This window comes from Drosophila mojavensis, unplaced genomic scaffold (genome assembly GCF_018153725.1).
Source record: "Drosophila mojavensis isolate 15081-1352.22 unplaced genomic scaffold, ASM1815372v1 contig_36, whole genome shotgun sequence".
Lineage (NCBI taxonomy): Eukaryota > Metazoa > Arthropoda > Insecta > Diptera > Drosophilidae > Drosophila > Drosophila mojavensis.
In genome coordinates this window covers 2,169,079-2,190,471 of record NW_025318858.1, presented here as the reverse complement: position 1 = coordinate 2,190,471, position 21,393 = coordinate 2,169,079, and the positions used below count along the sequence as shown (strand labels likewise).

Here is a 21,393-nt window from a genome sequence, read left to right as displayed (position 1 = left end):
CCGTCCGTCCGTCCGTCCGTATGAGCAAAAGAATCTCAGAAGATATAAGAGCTAGAGAGCTGAAATTTGGCATGCATACTCGTGTATACCATAGGCAGTACAAGTTTGCTTTATTTTTTCGATAACTCGTCCGATAACTTTTTTATCGAGAATAATCGAAAAATCGACTTGGTTTTTTCAGCCTAGTTTGAACACTTTTAGACCTGGAGACTTCAAATTTGGGTTGTATATAGAGTTAATAGACACAAAGATTTTGTAATTTACAGATTTTGGATACCACGCCCATTTCGCCCCCAATTTGTAAAAAACGCATTTCAAGTACTAGAGACTTGTGCTTTGGAATGTACACATATTTTAACCATATGATTACGCTCTAAAAGTTTCATTAAGATCGTATGTCTACAAAAGAAATTATTCAACAAATAAATTCTCATAATATTGCCCACATTGCAGCGCAGCCCAAGCGCAGTCGCTGCTAACTGCGCAGTCAGCAGAGCGCGTGCATGTGTATGTATGTGTGCATAAAAGAAGTCCAGACTGATTAGAATATCAGCTTGGAGGGTTCAGGGTATCTCCTAGTCGAGCAGTCTCGACTGGAGCCTTCTTACTTGTTTAGATTATGATTTAAATTGTATTTTACATATAGTAATAACAATAAAATAAATTTTCATCAACCCATAGATAAACAATTAGTTTGGCTTAAGATAAGTAGAGTAGAGTTGTGGAGGAGGTGCTACAGTTATCTATAGTTAGGTGTCTGTACACAATTTCAATTCGAGCTAGAGCTCTGACACATTGCGTATGTCCACGCCCATTTCCTCGAACTGAACATCATCGCCGTCGCTGACAAGGGCGGCTGTATCCTCGTGGCGGCGTCCTCCTAAAATGGAGGCGTTCTTCAGCCTGGCGAAGGTCTTCTGGAAGCTGACGGCCTTCTCGTTGCTGGCGCCGTTGGGCCTCCGCCAGCGGTACGTGACGCTGGCAACGATCACGATCAGCATAACGGCCAGCATTAGGAACCATATGAAACGTGCCGGATTCGAGGCACTCCGTCTGTCATTCTCGCTCTTGATCTCATCCGGCAGCACGGTCCAGGAAATGACGCCACGATGAGATTTTGTGGGATGTGCTGCTAAATGGAATATAATGAGAATTATATAAAAGTTTAATTTCGAATTAAGCGAAGAATAGACGAATTATACTTAAATTTCTATAAAATATTATTATTATTATTTAATTATTATTATTTATTTTGTTAAGTGAGTAAGCAAGTTTAGGAAAGTTCTTTACATACAAGCTCTAACTTTTGTATTCAACGTGGAGTTTGCTTATTAAAATAAAATAAATTATAATAAACGATAATAAAATAATATTAATAATAATAATAATAATATAATAATCATAATAAACAATAATGAAACCTTGAAGCTAGAGGAGCTAAAGGAGCTCAAAATTAAGAGATCGAAAACAAATAATGGACTTGACTTCGAACTAGACCTTGTATAGTTAATATACAGTTATTGTATAACAAAATGCTTAAAAACTCTATAGTCGATCACAAGATTTTTAACAATTGAAACAATAAAAAATAAAAGTTTCAGTCAAATTAAACTATTTCGAATATATCTCAGATAAAACAAATTTTTATCAGCAAACTTAATTTTCAATAAAATAAAAAATATGTAATATTGAATGTTTTGTCTACCTAACTCTCCTGCAATATAACTATTTATTTGATTTATTTATTAAGAGAAAGAACATACCAGATGTTTCAGTTTTCCCAGCAGTGCTCGATGTCGTCGGTGTCGTTGTTGGAGTTGTTGTTGTGGGCTTTGTTGTTGTTCGCGGTGTGGTGGTGCTCGTAGTTGTAGTTGTTGGTGTTGTTGTTTTTCGCGTTGTTGTTGTTGTTTTACGCGTTGTTGTTGTTGTTGTTTTACGTGTGGTTGTTGCTTTACGTGTTGTTGTTGTTTTGCGTGTTGTTGTTGTTGTTGGCGTTGTTGACGTTGTTTTGCGTGTTGTTGTTGTTGGTGTTGTACCCCATTCGGGTGTTTCTGAAATTGCAGTCTCTGTTGTGGAGTCCTTGTCAGTTTCAACACACGTCTGGACATAGTCGGGGCAACAGTTCTCCTGATCCACGCAGCCGGCATCACAGCCGCAAGCTTTTATCAACTTGCCATCGTCGCGCACTTCGTCGTCCAACGGGGCTGGCGTGTTGCAGCGGTTGGTGCAGTTCATTGTGTCATAGATCACCGGCTCGAAGGTCTGGGCCACTGGCTGCTCCGACGTCGTGGTGTAGGACCAGCCGCCGCACAGCTGGCTGCCCGTCATCAGACGCACATCGTCGATGGCGATGTCGCCGAAGTGAGCCGACGAATCGGTTGCCGTGAAGATCACTTGAAAGTCGCTCGGCATTTCATTAATGGAGATCGTATGCTCCAGCCACTGGTTGCCCTGATTGCCCGACACTGTGAACTTTGTATATCTAAATAAGAGGGAGAGAGAGAGAGAGAGAGCGGGTAGTTTTAAATGCCTTATCACAACATCCGCTTTGCGAGCACATACTGCTTGCGGTACTGCGTCCACATCTGCTCCACACGCAAGTCTTGCGGCTTGACCGAGACCACCAGATCGCCAACGTCCGAGCCGTACATGAAGTAATGAAAGCGGAAGCAGCAGGCGGTCTTCAGGCTCAGCTCGCGCGGATAGATGGGCGACACCAAGTGGTGAACGCCGGTGGAGAAGACAGACGTCTCCATCAGCATGTAGTGGCCGCCGTAGGCATTCTGCAGGGTGTGATCGTGGCGCGGACCCGTGCGATACGAGTGGAAGTGACTCACGGTGGCGACTCGTCGCCAGGGCTGCACCAGGGAGTAGCTCGGCTGCCAGCCGCACAGATCCTCGGTCTCGAAGTCGCAGGCGTGACTCTGCGTATGATTGCGATGCCGACAGCTACCCAGCGTGCGATCCCAGACGCGGCCGTTGCAATAGGCCACACCATTTCCTGCCACAACATAGTCGTCGTGGCACATGACAGCTGCGATCAGGCCGCGCTGCGTCTCGATGCGGCCATTATCCGGATCGGGCGGCTGTCGGCAGCCAGACTCTGCGCGAGAACAGATATCAGAGCAGTGCATACATGCACATGTATAGAGCGCCTTGTCTGTCTCCAGACATCGCGCTTGGTACTCACTGGCACAGAAGGGTCGCTCGCCGCTCAGACGCCCGCTGAGGCCGCAAGTGAGCATCGCGTTGCCCATCAGCATAAAGGTGGGCAAACAGCGAAAGCGAATAAAGTTCCGTCGTTGCCAAACGCTTCCATTTTCCAGATTATCGGGCTTTATGCAGCGTGCACCATTCACCGACTCCTGCTGCAGCGCCAGCGCCAGCAGCAGCAGCAGCAGCCACAAGGCCCAACCGATATTTGTCCGAGAGCTGCGCAACATTCTAGATCTGAACTATGACTGAAGTCGAGCTCTCTGGCTCTAAGCCTGCCTGCTCATTGTTATTCGCTTGCCTCTCTCGCTGGGATGATAAGTCGTCAGCGATAAGACCTTTATCCAGAGGTTCCAGAATTCCACTTCTTCGACTCTCAGTCACTTATGGAATTTACTCATTGTTTATTTACAATGGAATATATTTATTATAATTTATGTGTATATACACTCATTATGTTATTTATGAACTATATTTTAATTTAATAAAAACCAGATAATGCGATACAAATAATTCAAAAGTTTAAAAATATATATATTTAAATACATTTAAGAGTTTATCAATATTTATATATAACTGTAAGATGTAAAGGCTTACGTAATATTTTTTATTTATATATATTATATTTAAATAACCCTCGCTTCATCAGAATAATTATTACATAATTTATTTCTATATAGAGAGAGATGAGATGAGATGAGAGGCAGAGCGAAAGAGTGGAGAAAAGAAGACATACCAATAGTAGTAGCGATTACTATTCTTCAATAAATTATCTTAGACATTTCTCTAGCAAAGGTAATGGTAATACTTTTGCATTAGACTTAATCTTTATTTTATATATATATATCGATTAGTTTTATTTAAATATTTAATAATTACAGCATCTACAAATTATTTATTATTTATTGATATTGAACTAAAAATATAAAATAATCTTGCTAAGCACGTAAAATAATAACAGAAATTCTATTATAATTTTTCAATATATTTTTCCTAGTTTTAACCCCGATTACTCTCCCCTCTAGAATCGATATACAGATATATCGATTTACGTACTACTTACAGTGCACTTCCGAAACTTCCGCTCGGCTGTCAGCGAGCAGCACTCGAGCGCTCGTCCGCTAAAGGACAACTTTATTTATGGGGATAGACATGGTTTCTAGGACTTTGATTGTGTTTGGGTTTTTGTATTGATATCAGATGCAATTATGCGCGTCTCCTGTGCTAGTGCAGCTAAATGGCAGCAGCTTCTTCCTGTCGGCTGGCTTGAATTATGCTGCCAACTGAAGCTGCATAATTGCATTGCCCAGCGGTGCCTTCGTGCTTGGTTATTGCTCTACCCCGGTTCGACGGTGATTTATGTTGACTTCCGTTCGATTCGCAATCACGACTGTCTGAACCGCCCCGGCGCTCACTTTTCGCCGTGTTGAGATAATCAGTCAATATTGACAACTACTTATTGGCACTTCCGTTGCAGGCCCCGCAGCTGCCTCTCGGCCGCGACAGCCGCCGTTGCCAATGGCGACACGTGACCAGGCGCTGCCCGTCGTGTCGCCCCAGCGCTCAGCGCCCAGCCTCCTCCCGGCTGGCCCAGCTGCAGCCCGGCCCCGGCACGTGGCGTGGGTAGCAGTTGCTGTGCTTGCCCTTGCCTCGCTTGCAATTCAAATTTCATTCATAATTGCAATCGCGATTACGAGGGTTGCCACTGTGAGGGCTTTGAGCTTATCAACGTTCTCGCTTTCCGGCACGGGCTCAACTTATGCAACGGGAGTTCACGAGTGTGTGTGTGTGTTTTCCCCCGGCTCTTCACTCCCTCTTTAAACATTTGCTCATTATGATTATAACATTTATTAGCGCTGCTGGTTTTAAACTTCAATATTTGCGCGTCAAATTACGCCGCTGGGAAAAGATCTTTGGCAATGGCCTCCACGGCGTCCGCGGCTCTGATAAGGCCCATAAAACACCTCGCAGCGCGTGCTGGCTAGATATAACACCCCATTTTAGCATTTCCCCATTGCTACCTCCATTCCCATTCCCATTCCCATTTCCATTTCCATTGCCCAGGCTCATTTTCGTAGCCCTTCCCAAAGTGCGGCTGCACTCAGCCGTGGTTGCCAGACGACCAACTCCATAAGCCCAATCAGCGGCTAGGATTAGACTCTGCTCCTTGTTGAGCAGCAGCTGCTGCTACTGTTGCTATCTCTCGGCCCTTGAGCCCAGCTCTCTGGGTCAAAAGTTCGCCTAATTGGCCGCATTGCTAAGTTACATAGTCTGAAAAGAGCAAATCCCGCTTAACACCTCGCAGGTTCGCAGAAATTACAACTGTTTACATTTTATTTACAAGTATGTTGTTAAATGGCAACAAAATATTAATAATATATACATTTATTATTTGGCTTGTTAAAAAGATGACAAATTGATAATAATAGATCAATTACTTTGTACATATAAGTTAATAAATGCACAGTCCATACAAAAATACTTAAGTTATATCAAAATAAAGATAAAAAAGTATATATAAAATAAAAATTCTATTTATTACATAATATTGCTTAAAATTAATTATTAAAATAAAAAAAAAAAAAAAAAAAATTTAGCCAGATAAGAAATGTATCTGAATTTCATATAATATCTAGAACATATTGAACATAGAACATATCCAATCAATGGGCTTATGGTATTAAAATACTTACTAACTCTCTATATAATTATATTTACATGTGTATTTATTTAGATTTATATATTCTTTGGTAAAAATGATGTTTAAAAAAATTGTATTTTTGCAGAATCTGTTTACATATTCTTAATTCTGTTCAATTTAACCGCGATTGGCTGCTGCTGTTGTACTAGTATTAGTGAGTGACTGAGAGTCTGGAAGGTGTTGCTGTAAAAATGTTATCCGAGAGATGAAGCATTAGAGAGAGAGAGAGAGAGATAAGGAAAGACAAATACAGCTGTTCCTGAACGTATGTAGATCATGCTGCCGTTGAGTGAAAGCGAGATGGCTATATAGACACAGGCTCGCGTTGATGGCAGATGGCTGAAGAGAACGCGACTAGTAATGATGTCTTGAGTCATCCAATTAGAAGGCATATACATATGTATGTATTTATATATGAATGTATGCCATTTATAATGAATATATGCTTCGGATACTGACAGTCTGCGGATTCATTGGTAATTGTTCTCTCAATGATAAATTGAAATTTTTCTTTAATTTTTATCAAAACTTTTCGTTAATTCATTACTTTCTTGAAAATTCTTATATTTGCCTTTAATATAATTGTTGTTATTTGGCATTATGCTCAGCATTTCTTTTGCACATCCATAAGTAACTTCAATAAAGTTTAGACAGTTTTCCTTGACTATCTAATCGTGTTATTTATTTTCTATTGCTGTTTGATGCTCTCCATTCACTGTCTAATTCGTTTGCTCCAAGTCTTTTGACTAAATGCCCCGCGGCTGTTTCCTCAAACTTGCTACAAACTTTTCGACTGCCAGTCAATGTGCAGACAGACAGACGGACAGACGGACAGACAGACAGGCAGTGTTGCCTGATGCGATTAGGAGCAAACGCAAAAACCGTGCTGCAAACTCTTACGCATATGTGGAAGCACGCACCATCACACACACACACACACACACACACACACACACATACTCACACTCAGATGCTGGCAGACAACTTCAAAGATTACACAGATAATTAATAAAATTAAACAGAAAAAGCACTCAACGCTGCCAGCAGTGAGGGTCACAGTGACAGCGACAGTCACTGTGACTGTGACTGTGACTGTGACTGCGAATCGGAGCATCGAGGGCAATTGGTTGACCAACATTAGGGAACCGCAGGCAAGGCAGGGCAGCCTCGTTCGGTCAGCTGCCGGTCGCATTAATTACAAACCAATGGCCGCAAAACTTGCACTGGCCATGCGAGTCAGTATCTCTCTCTGTGTTTGTGTGTGTGTGTGTGCGTTTGTGAAAGAAAGAGACACACAATGGTTGGCTATTTGTTGGGCATCCAGTTAGAGTTCGTATAGGTAAATTACTTGTTCGCATCTTTAATTTGTGTTAATTTATGAAACTCATTATGTGGCCACCCGTGGCCACAAGTTGCGCAAGTTGTGCGTGCCACGAGCCACAAAAGCCGCAATAGAAGTGGCCAAGAGCCACAGCTCCTCCCTGCCTGCCTGCCTGCCTGCCAGCCTCTCTGCTGGCTGATCTCTTCAAAAAGTTGCCATTGCCGCTGCGTCCGAAAGTTTTCGCGTAATTTCATTTTAAGTCCTCCAAAGTTGTTAGTACTCGTAGCAGCAGTAGAAGCAGCAGCAGCAGCAGCAGCAACAACAACAAGTTGCAATTGTTTTTCGTCCACGTTTCGAGTCGAGTTTTGTGGCACGACTAATGGCCTCGCTTGCCACGCCTCCGCCACGCTCATTATGCTTGTGATTTTTGTAGCATAAACCAAGCGATGCCTCGCAATTCCACGAATTTGCACCTACACATAAATGTGGCATAAATCCAATTAGGCGGCACAGGCAGCGCTTTAATTGACATACACCTGTCTGCACAGCTGTGTGTGTGCGTGTGTGTTGGTGTGTGGGCGTGCCAGTTCGTCTTCTGAATGGCAGTAAATGAATTGCATATGTAGGCTTTTGTTTTCACTCTCTCTCTCTCTCTCTCTCTCTGTCTCTAGCTGGCATTTGAATGAATGGGTTGCCAGGTCGTTGGGTCAGCAGTTCACCTGCTTTACAACAACGCACAGCTAGATCCATACACATGCAAAGACATATGGGTGTGCGTGTGTGTATAATGCAGCCAGTGGCCTAGATCCCTGACATATGCTCGGACCAGCACGTATTTTATTTACCAAAATATTTGGCAACTCATTTTTAGTCTCTTTTTTCGTGGCTTAAATTTTTGCGGCTGCGTTGATTAAAAATTTCGAATTTTACGGCTGCAGTTGAGTAATTTTCAATAATATATTTAAAGCTAAAATTAACGAAACTAAGTTGAAAATACACATATTTTATATGATTATTATATATTTTGCTGATTTACTTTTGTAATTCTATGCAAATATTTATTATGTGGGCGTGAAATTAAATGTAAAATTTATTTTTGCATGCATTATTTGTTTCTATAGAAATATATTTATTTAAAACTTTTTTTTTTTCATATATGAAAAAATATATATTTGAACATAATTCCAATAAATATGAAACAGAATTAATATTTGAAATATTTGCCACAGTTATGAGGAATTGCAGGCCGTTAACTTGCCAAAGTTATCGGCCAACTTTATGCAAATACCTTGAAAGAGTTTTTACGTCAACTTTAATTAGTTTAGTTAGTTTGGCATTCAAACTTTGTTAGTTGTGCAAAAATTAGATTCACAATTAAATTTTTTATACATGACATTATTATTTTACTTCAAGCAACCGATTGTTGAACTTTACTTGTTCAACAAATCTTATTTTATTTTTTGGTCGATATAATTTAACAACACTATAAGTCTTTTTTTTTTTTTTTTTAGATTTTATTGCAAAAAACCTCTTTAAGCACTCAAAAGCAAAAGCAACAGAAGCTGCTGTCGATCCATTAGACATGCCTAGAATTGGGTCAATAGCAGTTGGCTCACTAAAATTTGATGGATAAACTCTTACAAGGGCAATTGTTGAAATTTTCTGATATCAAATAACAAAAAAATAAATCATTAGTTGTGATTTTGTTAATAAATGGAATTTCATGTTTAGCTTTGTCAGCCCAAAATATCAATTGCTGCTGACTGAGTGACAGTAAATAAATAAATAAATTGTTAGTTTACTGTCAGATGAATAAGTTGAACGCTGCCTGATTGACATATTCTCCTTGGTATCCTCCAGTGTTTGCCTTACTGAATTGTGGCGTTATTTGCTTATGAGATTCCAGTTGGGATAATATTTGCTGGCATTGCTGCGACAAGGCAAATGCTCAAGTAGTCGCAAATGCTTTAATGAATTTCGTACATTTTGCATTGCTCATGAGCAAATTGCTGTGCATCTGTAATTAATATGCTCGGATATGTCGCAATACACCTGGTATGCCCATAATAGTTATCGATTTTGCGTACACGTGAGCCGAAGACAAAGATACTGCTCCCAGTTTGGCCTGTCAGCTTGTTGTTGTTGCTGTCGCTGTTGTTGTTGTTGCTGCTGCTGTTGCTGTTGCTGTTGCGTTGTCAGCGACGTCTGCGCTGGGCATTAAATTAAAATGTCAAGTGTCGTGTTACTTCCGGGCGCCAGCCAGCGTTGCCATACTTGCCGCCACTGGGTGCTGCCAGCTTTCAAGTCAAATTGCATGCTATAAATTTTATGCCAATCAAATGAGCCTTGGCACATTATGCAGCAAAAGCAAATGCTGCTGCTGTTGCTGTCGGTGCTACTCCTGCTACTCCTGCGGCTGATACTGCTGCTGCTGTCACCCGGGTTTATTAAAGCCGTTATGGTCCCAAAGAAATCAAGCAAGCTCTTGGTAATTCTTTAGTTAAACGTAAAACTAGAGCTAGAACTAATTTTGGAAGCCGACAAAACTATTCAAACTCCATTCCAATTTTTTTCTTTTATAAATTCAAATAGATAGTCAAAAGCTAATCTATTTTACCTTTCTGTAAGTTTTATAACGAATTTGATCTTGTTCTCAAATATTTTGATATACTACAAATAGGAAAGATTATAATACATTACCCGAACTTACCTTATCTTATATTCATAAGATCAGTGATTTGAAATGAATTGCATGAGTTGATTCGTCTACAAAATATATAAATAAATATATTTTAAGTTGAATTTGTTTGTAAAAATAAAAAGAATTTAAACTTTTTTTTTTTTTTTGGAAATATATTTTTAATCGATTTTTGTTTCTTGTTTTTGAAATTAAAATATATATATTTATGTTTCACTTATTTACAAATAATAAGTAGATTTAATTGTATATTTATATATATATATATGTCATATATATATAATTCAAGATTCTTGTCGAGAGATGGGTTTTCACTTGTGATGCGTGTTTTTTTTTTTTTTTTTGTAGATTTTTATTTATTTGTAGTTTTTGTTGTGGCATTTGCTTTAAACATGTTTCGCTTACTTAATTAGCTTACTAGTTAAATTCATGTTTTTGAAATTGTTTAAAATTAACTACAATTTATATATTTAAGTTGTTGTTGCTGCACGCTGCTTATTTACTTTGTATATCAAGTAAATATATACAAATTACACATGTATTTACAATTAATTCTTAGCTACAAAAAACTCTCTGTCAATCGCGCCTCTCTTTAACTTTATCGTTTTCTTCTTCACTTTCATTTTCATTCTTTTTTGCATTTCGTGTGCTAGCGTCAAATAGTTGCAAGAAAAAACAAACAAACAACGAAACAAAGTTCGAAAAAAAAAAAAAAAAGAGTTACATAAAAGAATGTAAATATACTTAATTTAATATACATATAAAAATATATTTTCTATAATTAAAAAATATGTTAATAACATTTTGTAACTGATAAATACAACTTTTTAAAAATTTTGAATTTTAACGGAAAGCTCATAGAAATTAAATCAATTAAAGTTTTTCTTTTTTGTTTTTGTTAATTTTTAAAATTAATTTAAAGTTGTCAAGCTGCACAGAGTTGTTGTTTTTGTAATTTTTAATTTTTGAATTATTTTTAATAATTTTTGTAAAGTTTTATTTTCGTTTTTATTTTATGTTTCATAATTTACTTAAAGCAATATTTTATTTTACTCTTTTATACCTTCTTTTTTTTTTATCAGTTTAATATGTTAAAATTAATTTGTAAAGTAAATTAATTTAGGTTTAAGTTGTTTTGTGGCAGGTCGTACTGTTATTTTCTGTTTTTTTTCCCTTTTCACTTTTTACTTTTAATACGTAATATTTATTTATTTTATATTATTTTTAACTAAAAAACATGTGTTGGAAATGCGCGCGAGTCCTGCCGTGAGTCGCAGCTGGCCATAAAAATTTCCCATTTCTTATGCGCCGCGAGACTCGAAGCGAGCAACTCTTATACGCGGCCACAAATATACTCTTATACGTTTAATGCTTACACGACTATGGTGAACGGTTGTTGCAGCTGCCTTACGTGAAAACATGCGTGAGATATATAATTCCTTCTTTTATTTTTATTATTATTATTTTCTATATTTTTTTTTGTAAATTTCTTTTCGTTTTTCTTATTTTGAAATTTGCTCATTTCAACATTTGATGGCTTACAATTAAATTTCGTACGATATCTTGCGTATGCGACTGGGACCTCATAGCATAGGTATTACTGTACTTAACTGCGCTCCCCATTCGCTCTGCCGCTCTCCCACTCCCACTGCCTCACTCTGTCTCTCTCTATCTATATAAGTAGTTCGTATTTAACATTTAGTGCAGATGTGTGTGTGTGTGTGTGTGTGTGGTTGTGGGAGACTGTGTGTGTGTGTATGTTGCCTTAACTAGTGAATGAGAACTCGATGCCTTAATTATCGTAGCATACATATATATCTATATATATATATCAATTCGTTGCCAATAAAACTCAACACACGTTAACTAGCATTTATCGATATATCCATAACAAATAATAATCCAAGTAAAAAATGGCCACTGCTCAAAAATTGAGTAAATTAAATATTGAGATTTCGTTGCAATGCTGATGGGGAGATGGTGTGTATGTGTGTGTATGAGTGTGTGTGTGTGTGTGAGTGTGTGCAGTTCATGTGTTAATAGAGTTAGATAAGAGTGCCTTGTTGTTGTTGTTATTGTAGCTGTTGCTGTTGTTGTTGCTGCCTTGTGTATTTCGAGTTAAGCTTAGACAATAATTTCGCGTATGACACGGCGATTTCGGGCATTTGGCGTTGTCGAATATTCACCCTCGAAGCTGTCATCGTAGCTGAGGGACATATGCTGTTGCGGTGGCAGCACCTCGTCCTGTTCCACCATGTGCTCCATGTTGTAGGGGTTGGGCAGGCCGCTTACGTCGTGATATGGTGAATCTGTAATCAAAATTGGTTTTAAATTAGTTTCACAAACTTCAAACTCGACGCAAACTTAAGACTCATGCGCAAACAATTAAAAACCAACTGGAAACCAAAATCAAATACAAAATTATAAGAAAAAAACGAGGGAGGGAGGAGGAGCGTAAAGGGCAGAGAAAGCAGCAAATGCTAATCAAAAACTGTAAACAAACACACGATGAACTGTGTGGAACTGTGGGCGGCTGTGTGGGCGTGTTAGCAGGCAAAAAAAGAAAGAGAAGAAAATGAAAATGAAAACGAAAGGAGAAAGTAGAAAGCAGAGAAAATAAAACGGAACATCATCATGGGCATCATTGAGCAAGGATTCGCTGCCAGCTCGCTCGTGTCCTTGGCATTAAAACTTACTTCAGCCTGCGCGCTCCGTTAGAGCGTAACATCCTGAATGATGTCCGCTGTGCGTTTTTTAATGTTTAATATTTCGTTTATAATATGAGAGAGGCAAAGACATGTGTGTGAGAAGAGAGAAAGCCGAAAATGGTTAGCGAAATTCGTTTCATTAGCATAGCTTAACTTATGTCTAAATAGGCAGTTGGCTGTGGGTGCGTGTGTATGTGTGTGTGTGTGTGTGAGAATGTCTCTGATGTGTGAGTGAGAGGGTCTTTTCATGTGTTCACTTATTGACTACAAGTGTGAGTTGTTAGCCTAGAATGAGCTCAAGCACACACACACACTCACACGCACTCACTCACTCAATTCAAACAGACTTTATTTGCAGTTAATTAAAAACGGGGCGTATGCTTAATATCAAGAAGGCACTTCCAAAAAGTCAGCTTTAGAATTACGCAGAACTCCGAGTTCGTTCGAAATTAGCTCGAATTCCGATTGGTGGTATGAATGCACATGCCGTATACTTAATATCCACATTTTAATTGATTAGAACAATGCGTATACTTAATATTCAAAGAGATTCACAGAAGCTGAGACCTGCACTTAACAGGAATACTTCAAAGTTTGTTTCCTTCTGGAGCTGTTTAGCGACAAAAATAGCTCGCATTACAATTAGAGGAACGGCAACACGTGGCGTATACTTAATATTTCAATGAAAATTACGCCAACTGGCCAAAGATGTCAAAGGGCAGCAATACTTGGCACTTGGCTAAAAACAATAGCCATACTTGAGCACTGCTGGGCCTGTATGGATTGTGTGAGTAGTAAGCGACTCGTGCCTTAATCAATCATGAATTACAATTTAAAGACAATCGAATGGAATGGAATCCAAATACCATTTCATGGAATTATCTGAAGGGAATTATTTCAAGTGAACTGTCATTAGGAGTTCCATTCATTAATCAATCAAAGAGTAATTGAATGCTGTTAGTCATTTAGCCATTCAGTCATTCATTCACTTCTTATTCATTTGCTGAAGTCAGTCGGAATGAAAAGCTTTATGTGAATAGATCAAATGTTGCAAGAGCTGAAGAGGGAGGCAGACTGAGCTATTTGCGGAAACAATCGATTCTATATTTTATAGTTTATATTTTATGTTTTACATTTTATATTTCACAGTTCATATTTCATATTTCATATTTTATATTTTTTTTATTTTATATTTTTTTATTTTATATTTTATATTTTATATTTTTTTATTTTATATATTTTTATTTTATATTTTATATTTTATATTTTATATTTTGTTATTTTGTTATTTTATATTTTATATTTTATGTTTTATATTTTATGTTCCATACAGATATTTACTCTGAACTTTAATTGAATAAAATGTTCTCGAAAATGGCGCTGCGGCTAACCGGCTCATCCTGCTGCTGCTGCTGCTGCTGCCGCTGCTGAACTGACAACAAGATATTTTCGTGTGGCTACCGCGAGGCTTTGCATAAGCTGCCTTTTGTTTGCGCCTCCCTTTGGCGTTCGATTTTATTTTTGTGGCACTTTTTTAAAAGCAGCTTAAAATTGTCAGCTGATTGCCTTTGGCAGTTGCTGCGTTGCATGTTGCATGTTGCATGTAGCATGTTGCCTGTGGCTTCTTGCCTGCGGCGCTGACTAGCCTGGGACAATTCTTTTTATTTGCCAGATGAGCCTGTCCGTCTGTCCGTCCGTCCGTCTGGTGGCTGTTAGCGAGCAGCGCTTGTTATAAAATTAATTACAATCCAATGCCGTTGTTGTTGTTGTTCTTTGAGCTGCAAATTGGAATTGAATGTCAACATAGGGGCGGGGCGGGGGCGTTGGCGCAGCGTGGCTCAACCACAGCTCAAAATTACATTTTCAATCCTCAGGGTCAGAGCAGCGGCAGAGGCCTAAAGTGCAGCTGCAAATATACATATGCCGCAGGCTATTGACCGTAAACCGGAACACGGTTCAGCTCTCGCTCCTCGGGGATTGCACAAGTGTGTGTGTGTGTGTGCGTGTGTAAACAGCGCATTAATTTCGAATCACAAGAGTCACAGAGACAACGACATCTTTGTCTACAAATTGTTGCATATTTAAGCAGGACGCAGTGGCGCTGTTTCAAATGTTTAAATCAGATTGTAAATGCGAGCCAAAAAGGTTTTCTATCCCCCCCCCCCCCCCGCCCTCACCCGATCACCCTCTCTCTATGCCTATCTCTTTCTCTTTGGCAAATCGCTGGAAAATTTATTGGAATTTGAATTTCAAAAACGAAATCGCCGCATTGAAATGTGTCGCCACCCTCTCTTCCTCTCTCTCTCTCTCTCTCTCTCTCTCTCTCTCTCTCTATCCCTCTCTTTTGGCCACATACCAATGTGTGTTGGCGTTTTTCGGCTTGCCAAACTGACACACACATATACACAGAGACTCTCATGCCGCCCATACAAATATAAAACGGTAAATCCTTTTTAACAACTGCTCTTTAACATGCCCAAACAGTGCCAGCCGCTACCCCGCCCCCTGCGCGGGGCGTGCGAAAATTTCTAAGCGCGCTTGTCGGCATCTGCATAAACTTGACCCAAAAAACCAGCAGCAGCAGCAGCAGAAGCAGCAGCTCAAATGGCCAGAAGAGAAGCTAAAAGGCTGCAAGCGAAAGCAGGCCAAAAAGTCAGCCCAAAGAAAGAGAGGAAAAAGTGAATCCGCTTTTCGTTTCGATGTTTTTCATTTCATTTTACATTTCCCATTTGCTTTTGCTTTTTTCTCTAAGAATTTTCTTTAGATTTTTCAACTCTTTAGGATTTCCCCTCAGTTTTTTTTTTTTTTTTTTTTTTTTGTTGCCGGCGCTTTCTGCCATCGTATTTTATGGCCAATACGTGAGCTGTGCGTATTATGCGCATAACTTTATGCATGCCACGCCTACTCACACACGCATACCAGATATAGTGATGCTGGGCTTTTCCGACTACATTTTCTCCCTTTTTTGCTGTTTTTCAATTTGGAATTCTGAAATCGAATCGAGTTGAAACAACTTAATCGTTTTTGCGTTAAGTATACGCACTGCTGGACAGTTTGTCTATCTTGTTATGCCCTGCACAGCACTTGCAATGGGGTATATGGGGTATGCTTATCAATCAGTTTGTAACATTTTGGTTGGCTTATAGTAAAATTTCCTGTCGAATATATATATTTATTATAAAATTTTTAAATTATTTTTTTCAAGTGTTTATTTTGTATTTAATACTCAGCCCTTTCATCAACAATCTATTTATGGTATAGTATTTTTTTAGTATTTACTATTACTATATCTTCGCATCAATACTTTGATTGACTGCAAGTAAATCTACCTCTTCATTTAGTATTAAATATATTTATATACATTTCACTAAAAGAGTTTCCTGGTTATATAGTACTTATATGAAAATAGTTTATAGGGTATCTCTTAGCACGGCTGTAAAACTCCAATTGGCACTCAGTTAGCAACTGTTTTATTCTGCATTCGCTTATATTTGACTTCTTCATGCAAATTTTGCTGCCCGCCCTGGGCCCTGGGCCCTGGTGTCCGTCTGTCTGTCTGTCTGTCTGTCCGTGCGTCCGTCTCTCTGTTACTGGACTCTAAGCTCGTAATAACCCGTTTTTTCCTGCCATTCGTATGAGTAGATTTTTCAAAAAATGTCGAAAGTAAACAAATTGCAGCAGAGTTTAGCCACAAGACAAACACAAACACAAACACAAGCACACACACACACACACACACATACACAGAGCAAAGCAGAGTCTAGGCGAGTCGCTTATCATTGTTGCCTCTTCGACTCCTTTTCATTTCATATCTTTTTTTTTTCACTCTCAAATCCACTTAGTGTGTGTTTAGTACCCTTGGCTCACAGTCTCGGCTCCGGGTCTTTCGCCAACTCATGATTTATGCGAGCTTAACCAAGGGCTCCCCCCACTCCCCACTCCTCACTCCCCACTCTAGACTCTCTCCCCGCAGCAACGTGATTTTATGGCGCTTTGAATAAGTTGTGCGTCACTCGTCGTTGGCAACATTTATTGGCTCTGGCCTAAAAGCCAAATGCACTATTTTACGGCCACTATCCAAGGGCCTCCTGCACCGTCTTTGGGCACATAAAGTCAAGAGTTATTGGCCATACGATTAGCATGATTAGAGGGCCTTAACTTGACTCGAAAACAATTTCAATGACTCGTTTATGCTTAGAGTGGGCAATATATCGTGACTCTTGAAATGTGGCATGGAAGCTTGAGTAGGTAAGAGACTCTTTATCGACAAGCTACTGTACAGTTGAGGAGTTGAGGAGATTTGAAACTACTTTTTATAGAGTAGAAATGGGAGTCTTAGTTGATCGATTGACATTTATGATTGACTACACGTGTAGCAATATTACTCTCTGTATAGGTCAAATCTATTCTATAGGTATATCACATATCAAAATTGATTTCTAAATAAAGCAAAGTAGCTTCCCAGCTCATAGTTCTCTTTAACTCTACTGTGTCACATCTTTTAGTTCTCCGTTAACTTCGACTTAAGATATTCCAAATTTTTCTCGCTCTCAGCCTCTCACTACTCAGATTTTTCATAAAAATCATGCCAACGTTCGATCTCAAGCAAAAATGTTATTTCACAGCTTAAATGCATATCTACTTGATGAAAAAAAAAAAATGTTGTTGCTCAATCTATGCACACACACTGTTTACACACACTCACAGACTGAAATTCTTTTGTTTTACCAGCTTTTAGAGAATGTTTTAACTTCTTCTTCTACTACTACTGTTACTCTCTCTGTATGCTCTGTAATATAAACTCTGCATGTGCTTTTATAAACTGAAAGAGAGACAAGAGCAAGTGTGCTGCCTTTATGCGTCTCAATTTTCAAATCTCTTTCCTGTTGCAGTTGATAAATTGTTTAAGTGATTGCTTAAAGCCCACACTTTTGGAGCATATGGAAATTGTTCTGATCAAGAATTTTACTATGAAAGTTGAACTATCCCATCTATTCTTTTTTTTTTTTTGTCTTTTTTTTAATTTTCAAGCTAATGGTTGTTTCAATAATTTTTTTTTTTTTTGGTAGTCAACTTTAATAATCTCCCATAAATATTGCACAAAAACTGTTAAGCTCAAGTTTCCTCCCATCATTTTCATACCAAAAAGAATATATATATGTATATATGTATGTGCTGCCATCATCTTTCATCGTCCCACATTCGTCAATTTATTTCGTCTCCCTTTCGCTTGCCTCCCCGTTTCCCTCATTTTTTTTCGCTCTCACTGATTTAATGATGAATTAAGCTTCATGTGCGAAAATTCGCCAGCAACTGACACAAAAGTCTGCATAATCAATCAGTTAACCACCTCCACCCCCACAGCCGCACTGCCGCCTTTTCCCGTCCCCCGCTGGACTCTTCAGTTTATCTTACCCACAAAATAGAAGAAAAAAACATTTCAATTTTTTTTTTTTTTTTTTTTACGTCGTCTTTTGCTGCCGCAGATTTGCTCTCGCCTCGTTCTGTGCCCCGCCTCTGTGCCCCTCCATCCATTTACCCCGCACCCTGTGCTCGCTGCAGCTCTTAATGCAGCAGCTGCTTTTGCTCTGGCACAAAAGTCAGTTCAGCTGTGCTGCAGCTTTGCAGCTTCACTTGGCAAGTGTAAAAGCTTTTAAACATGTTGCCATACACACACATACGCACACACACACGCACATGCACACACATATACGCAGCTGTGCATAAGCTGACACATCAATGTAATGAAGATGTATTTGCATATTGTAGCACTGTCAATGTGCTCCACGCTCCACGCCCCAACGCCTCTCTTCGATACCACCTACTTTTACTAACTTCCTGACTTACTGCACACACACGCACATGCACATACATACACACACACACACACACACACACATACAGCTTTTAGTTGCTTTTGACGGCACTCGTGGGGCGTTTCCTGCTGCATTTTATTGACATGCATGTGGTTCTCCCTCTCTCCAAATATGTGTGTGTGTGAGTGTGCCTGTGTGTGTGTGTGTGAACAACTGGGACGCTGCTTATATGGCAGTTTGACATTTGCCAACTGTTGTTATTGTTATTGTTGTTGCGCATTTCTTAGTTTCGGCGCACAACAAAAACAAAATAAAAATTTTGAATTTTTTTTTGCGTTTAGCCGCTGAGAGTGTAGCGAGTGGGCGTGGTCAGTGTTTTGTTATGCAACAGCAGCCACAAAATTGTTGTATTTGTGTTTTGCTTTTGCATTTTATACATACGCACGAACGCACACACACACACGCACACAGACAGACATGGAGCGGGCCAGACACGCATTACAAATAACAAAATTTTAAGCATGGACACCAAGGCAACAACAACAACAACAACAACAATAGCAACAATAGCAATAAGCATAGCGCGTCTGCCACATCCTGTTTGTGAGTCCTGTTTTTCGTCCTGCCGCAGTCGGGCAATAAAAACCCGCAACATGTCGAAAAAATGCCATTTTTTTTTGTTTTTGTTTATACATATATATTCTTTCGGCTGTGCTCGCTCATAAACCGTAAAGATAACACAAATACAGCACACATGCGGCTTACACACACCCACACACGCACACACACACACACGCATAGCCAGAGCAATATCATCACGCATACGGCCCGTTGGCCCTTGTTTTGCGATGCCCTGCACTTAAGTGCCCCACAAAAAGGGGTAGACCGAAAGCGCACAGCACTCGACAACGATCCATCATCAGCACTCCGAGTATTAAGTGCATGTCAGAGCTTGCGCCGATTGTGATACAGGCTCAGTTGAAGCCGCGGGATCTATTTCAGCTTGAATTTGCTTAATTATGCTTAGAGCACTCTCATTTTCAATTTTATATTGTGGCTCTCCTTTTCTTTGGGCAGGCAATTGCCACCTCTCCCTCTCTCACAGCTTCTCTACCCATGGATCATCTTCGCGACTCTCTCGAACTCAAACATTGCTACTTCCATGACTCACAATTCTATAAAATTACTAAATGCCCTTGTCATTAGCACATTGTCATAACATAATGTTGTTTAACAGTCTCTCAAACTTAAGTTATATTAACATTTACTGCTAATCATAGAAATCTCTGATCTAGCTGAAAATAGTAGAGAGGAAAATTTTTGAATAAATTTCTCTTCTTCTGCATTTATTTCATATAGAGTCTAATCGTTAAAATTGATATTCTGTTGTCTCTCATAACATAATGCTACTTAACAGTTCCTCTTAATAATGTTATATGCTAACATTTAATGTCAATCAAACAAATCTCTGTGTTCATGAAAATAGTAGTGCGATCGAGCACAATTCAATTTATTACTAAACATTAACATTAAATATCTAGAAAATCATTTGAAATTTGAATTTGTATTTGCTAGATAATTAATCTTTCTTTTCTTATCTTCTTCAAAACATGTTGGCTGAGACAGTGCTCCAACAGAACTTCAGCAAGACAATTTCAATATCAATTAATTTTACAGCATATCTCTGTGCTGGGCACATTTTGTTTTTGATTTTCGATGCCCTATTTCTCTTTTAGTATTACCAAATATTTTAAAACACTTGCACAGGACAAAGGCCCAGCCCAACCAATGGCTCGTCAAAAAATATAAATATTTATTGTTGTTTTGCTTGCTGAACTTTAAGCAAAAAGTTGGCTCAAAGACTTTAAGCCAAGAGCGTCAGTTGTGCAGCAGACTGAAAAACAAGAGGGAAAAAAAAAAGCCAAGTTGGAACCCAGAGCCAAAGCCTAACATTGTGTCATGCTTCAAGGCTGCAGACCGAGGGGGGCAGAGGGCAGACAGAGGGAGAAAGTAGGAGAGAGAGATAGAGATAGCTTGCTCTACACATACATAATTAGCATGAGCTTGGCTGTCGGGCGAGTCGGGTCGACATCGTTGATATCCAAAGTGCTTAACTTGTCATAACCGAAAGTCCGAGCGAAAATACACACACACACACACACACACACGCACCAACACATACACACAACAGTTGGCCAGCTCTGACAGGCGCAGGCCAAGATGTGTAGGCGACCCTTTAGCTGAACCCCTTTCACCGACAACGTCTGGTAAAAACTTTGCCAGTTTTTCTGGTAACTTTGCAATACGCTTTGCCAGGGAGCTGGAAGACGACGACTCGAGCGTCCGACCCTCGTGCTTAATGTGTCATAAGTAGAAAAGAACTGCGAGCGATGAAAGTTGTCAGATTTATTTGCGCTTTCCCTTTTCATTTTCCCAATCCTACCTCTCGCTCCCTCTATACCTCTCCCTCTCACTCCAACTCCAGCTCTTTGGCATTTAAGTTGCAAATATCCCTCGCTTATTATATAATACACATGTGTTTTCTATTTTAGGCAACTGGATTTGGTATGTAAGTAGTTCGATAAATATGTGCTCAGTGAGTCCTTTATTAAACTTGGAATATTTCAATATTTATCTGAAATAAATATGGTTAAGACCTTCTTTGGCCCTAACTTTTTTGCAAATAATTCTACATGACAAACAGGTTGAAATATCTTCTCTGTTCACTCTTAATGTCCATTTCATTCCATTCAATTGCCGTCTAACTAAAATTTGTTTTCTGTCGTCTGCTTCTCAATTAACCATAACATTCATTCAATGATTCATTCTTTCTCACGAAATACTCCGCCTTCTGCCAATTTCCCACCCCTCTTCTTTTATACTCTTTTCTACTTATTTCTTTACGTACTCATTCAACAGTTCCCTTCATTTATTGA

At 39.2% G+C, this 21,393-nt stretch overlaps 2 protein-coding genes across 3 annotated transcripts in view; both read right to left on the bottom strand.

The window, feature by feature from the left end:
- Window positions 1-604: 604 nt before the first annotated feature.
- Window positions 605-3,470, bottom strand: LOC6575760 (MAM and LDL-receptor class A domain-containing protein 1). Of its 2 annotated transcripts, none has more exons than XM_044008809.1 (4): window positions 3,191-3,470; window positions 2,563-3,103; window positions 1,764-2,482; window positions 605-1,132 (listed from the first exon to the last, which is right to left on the bottom strand). In XM_044008809.1, the coding sequence occupies exons 1-4, from the start codon at window positions 3,441-3,443 to the stop codon at window positions 780-782; spliced, it is 1,866 nt and encodes a 621-aa protein (XP_043864744.1). In that variant the 5' UTR covers window positions 3,444-3,470; the 3' UTR covers window positions 605-779. The 2 variants fall into 2 exon arrangements, with proteins under 2 accessions (XP_043864744.1, XP_043864745.1); XM_044008810.1 differs by having other exon boundaries at window positions 605-1,129.
- Window positions 3,471-11,101: 7,631 nt separating this feature from the next.
- LOC6575757 (Down syndrome cell adhesion molecule-like protein Dscam2) overlaps window positions 11,102-21,393 on the bottom strand; it is a gene marked incomplete at its 5' end in the record, with an annotated part of 63,315 nt that continues 53,023 nt past the window's right edge. The window contains one exon of the mRNA XM_002001725.4: window positions 11,102-12,242. Coding sequence (XP_002001761.3) covers window positions 12,058-12,242 — 185 coding nt within the window. The remainder of the gene's footprint in view (window positions 12,243-21,393) is intronic.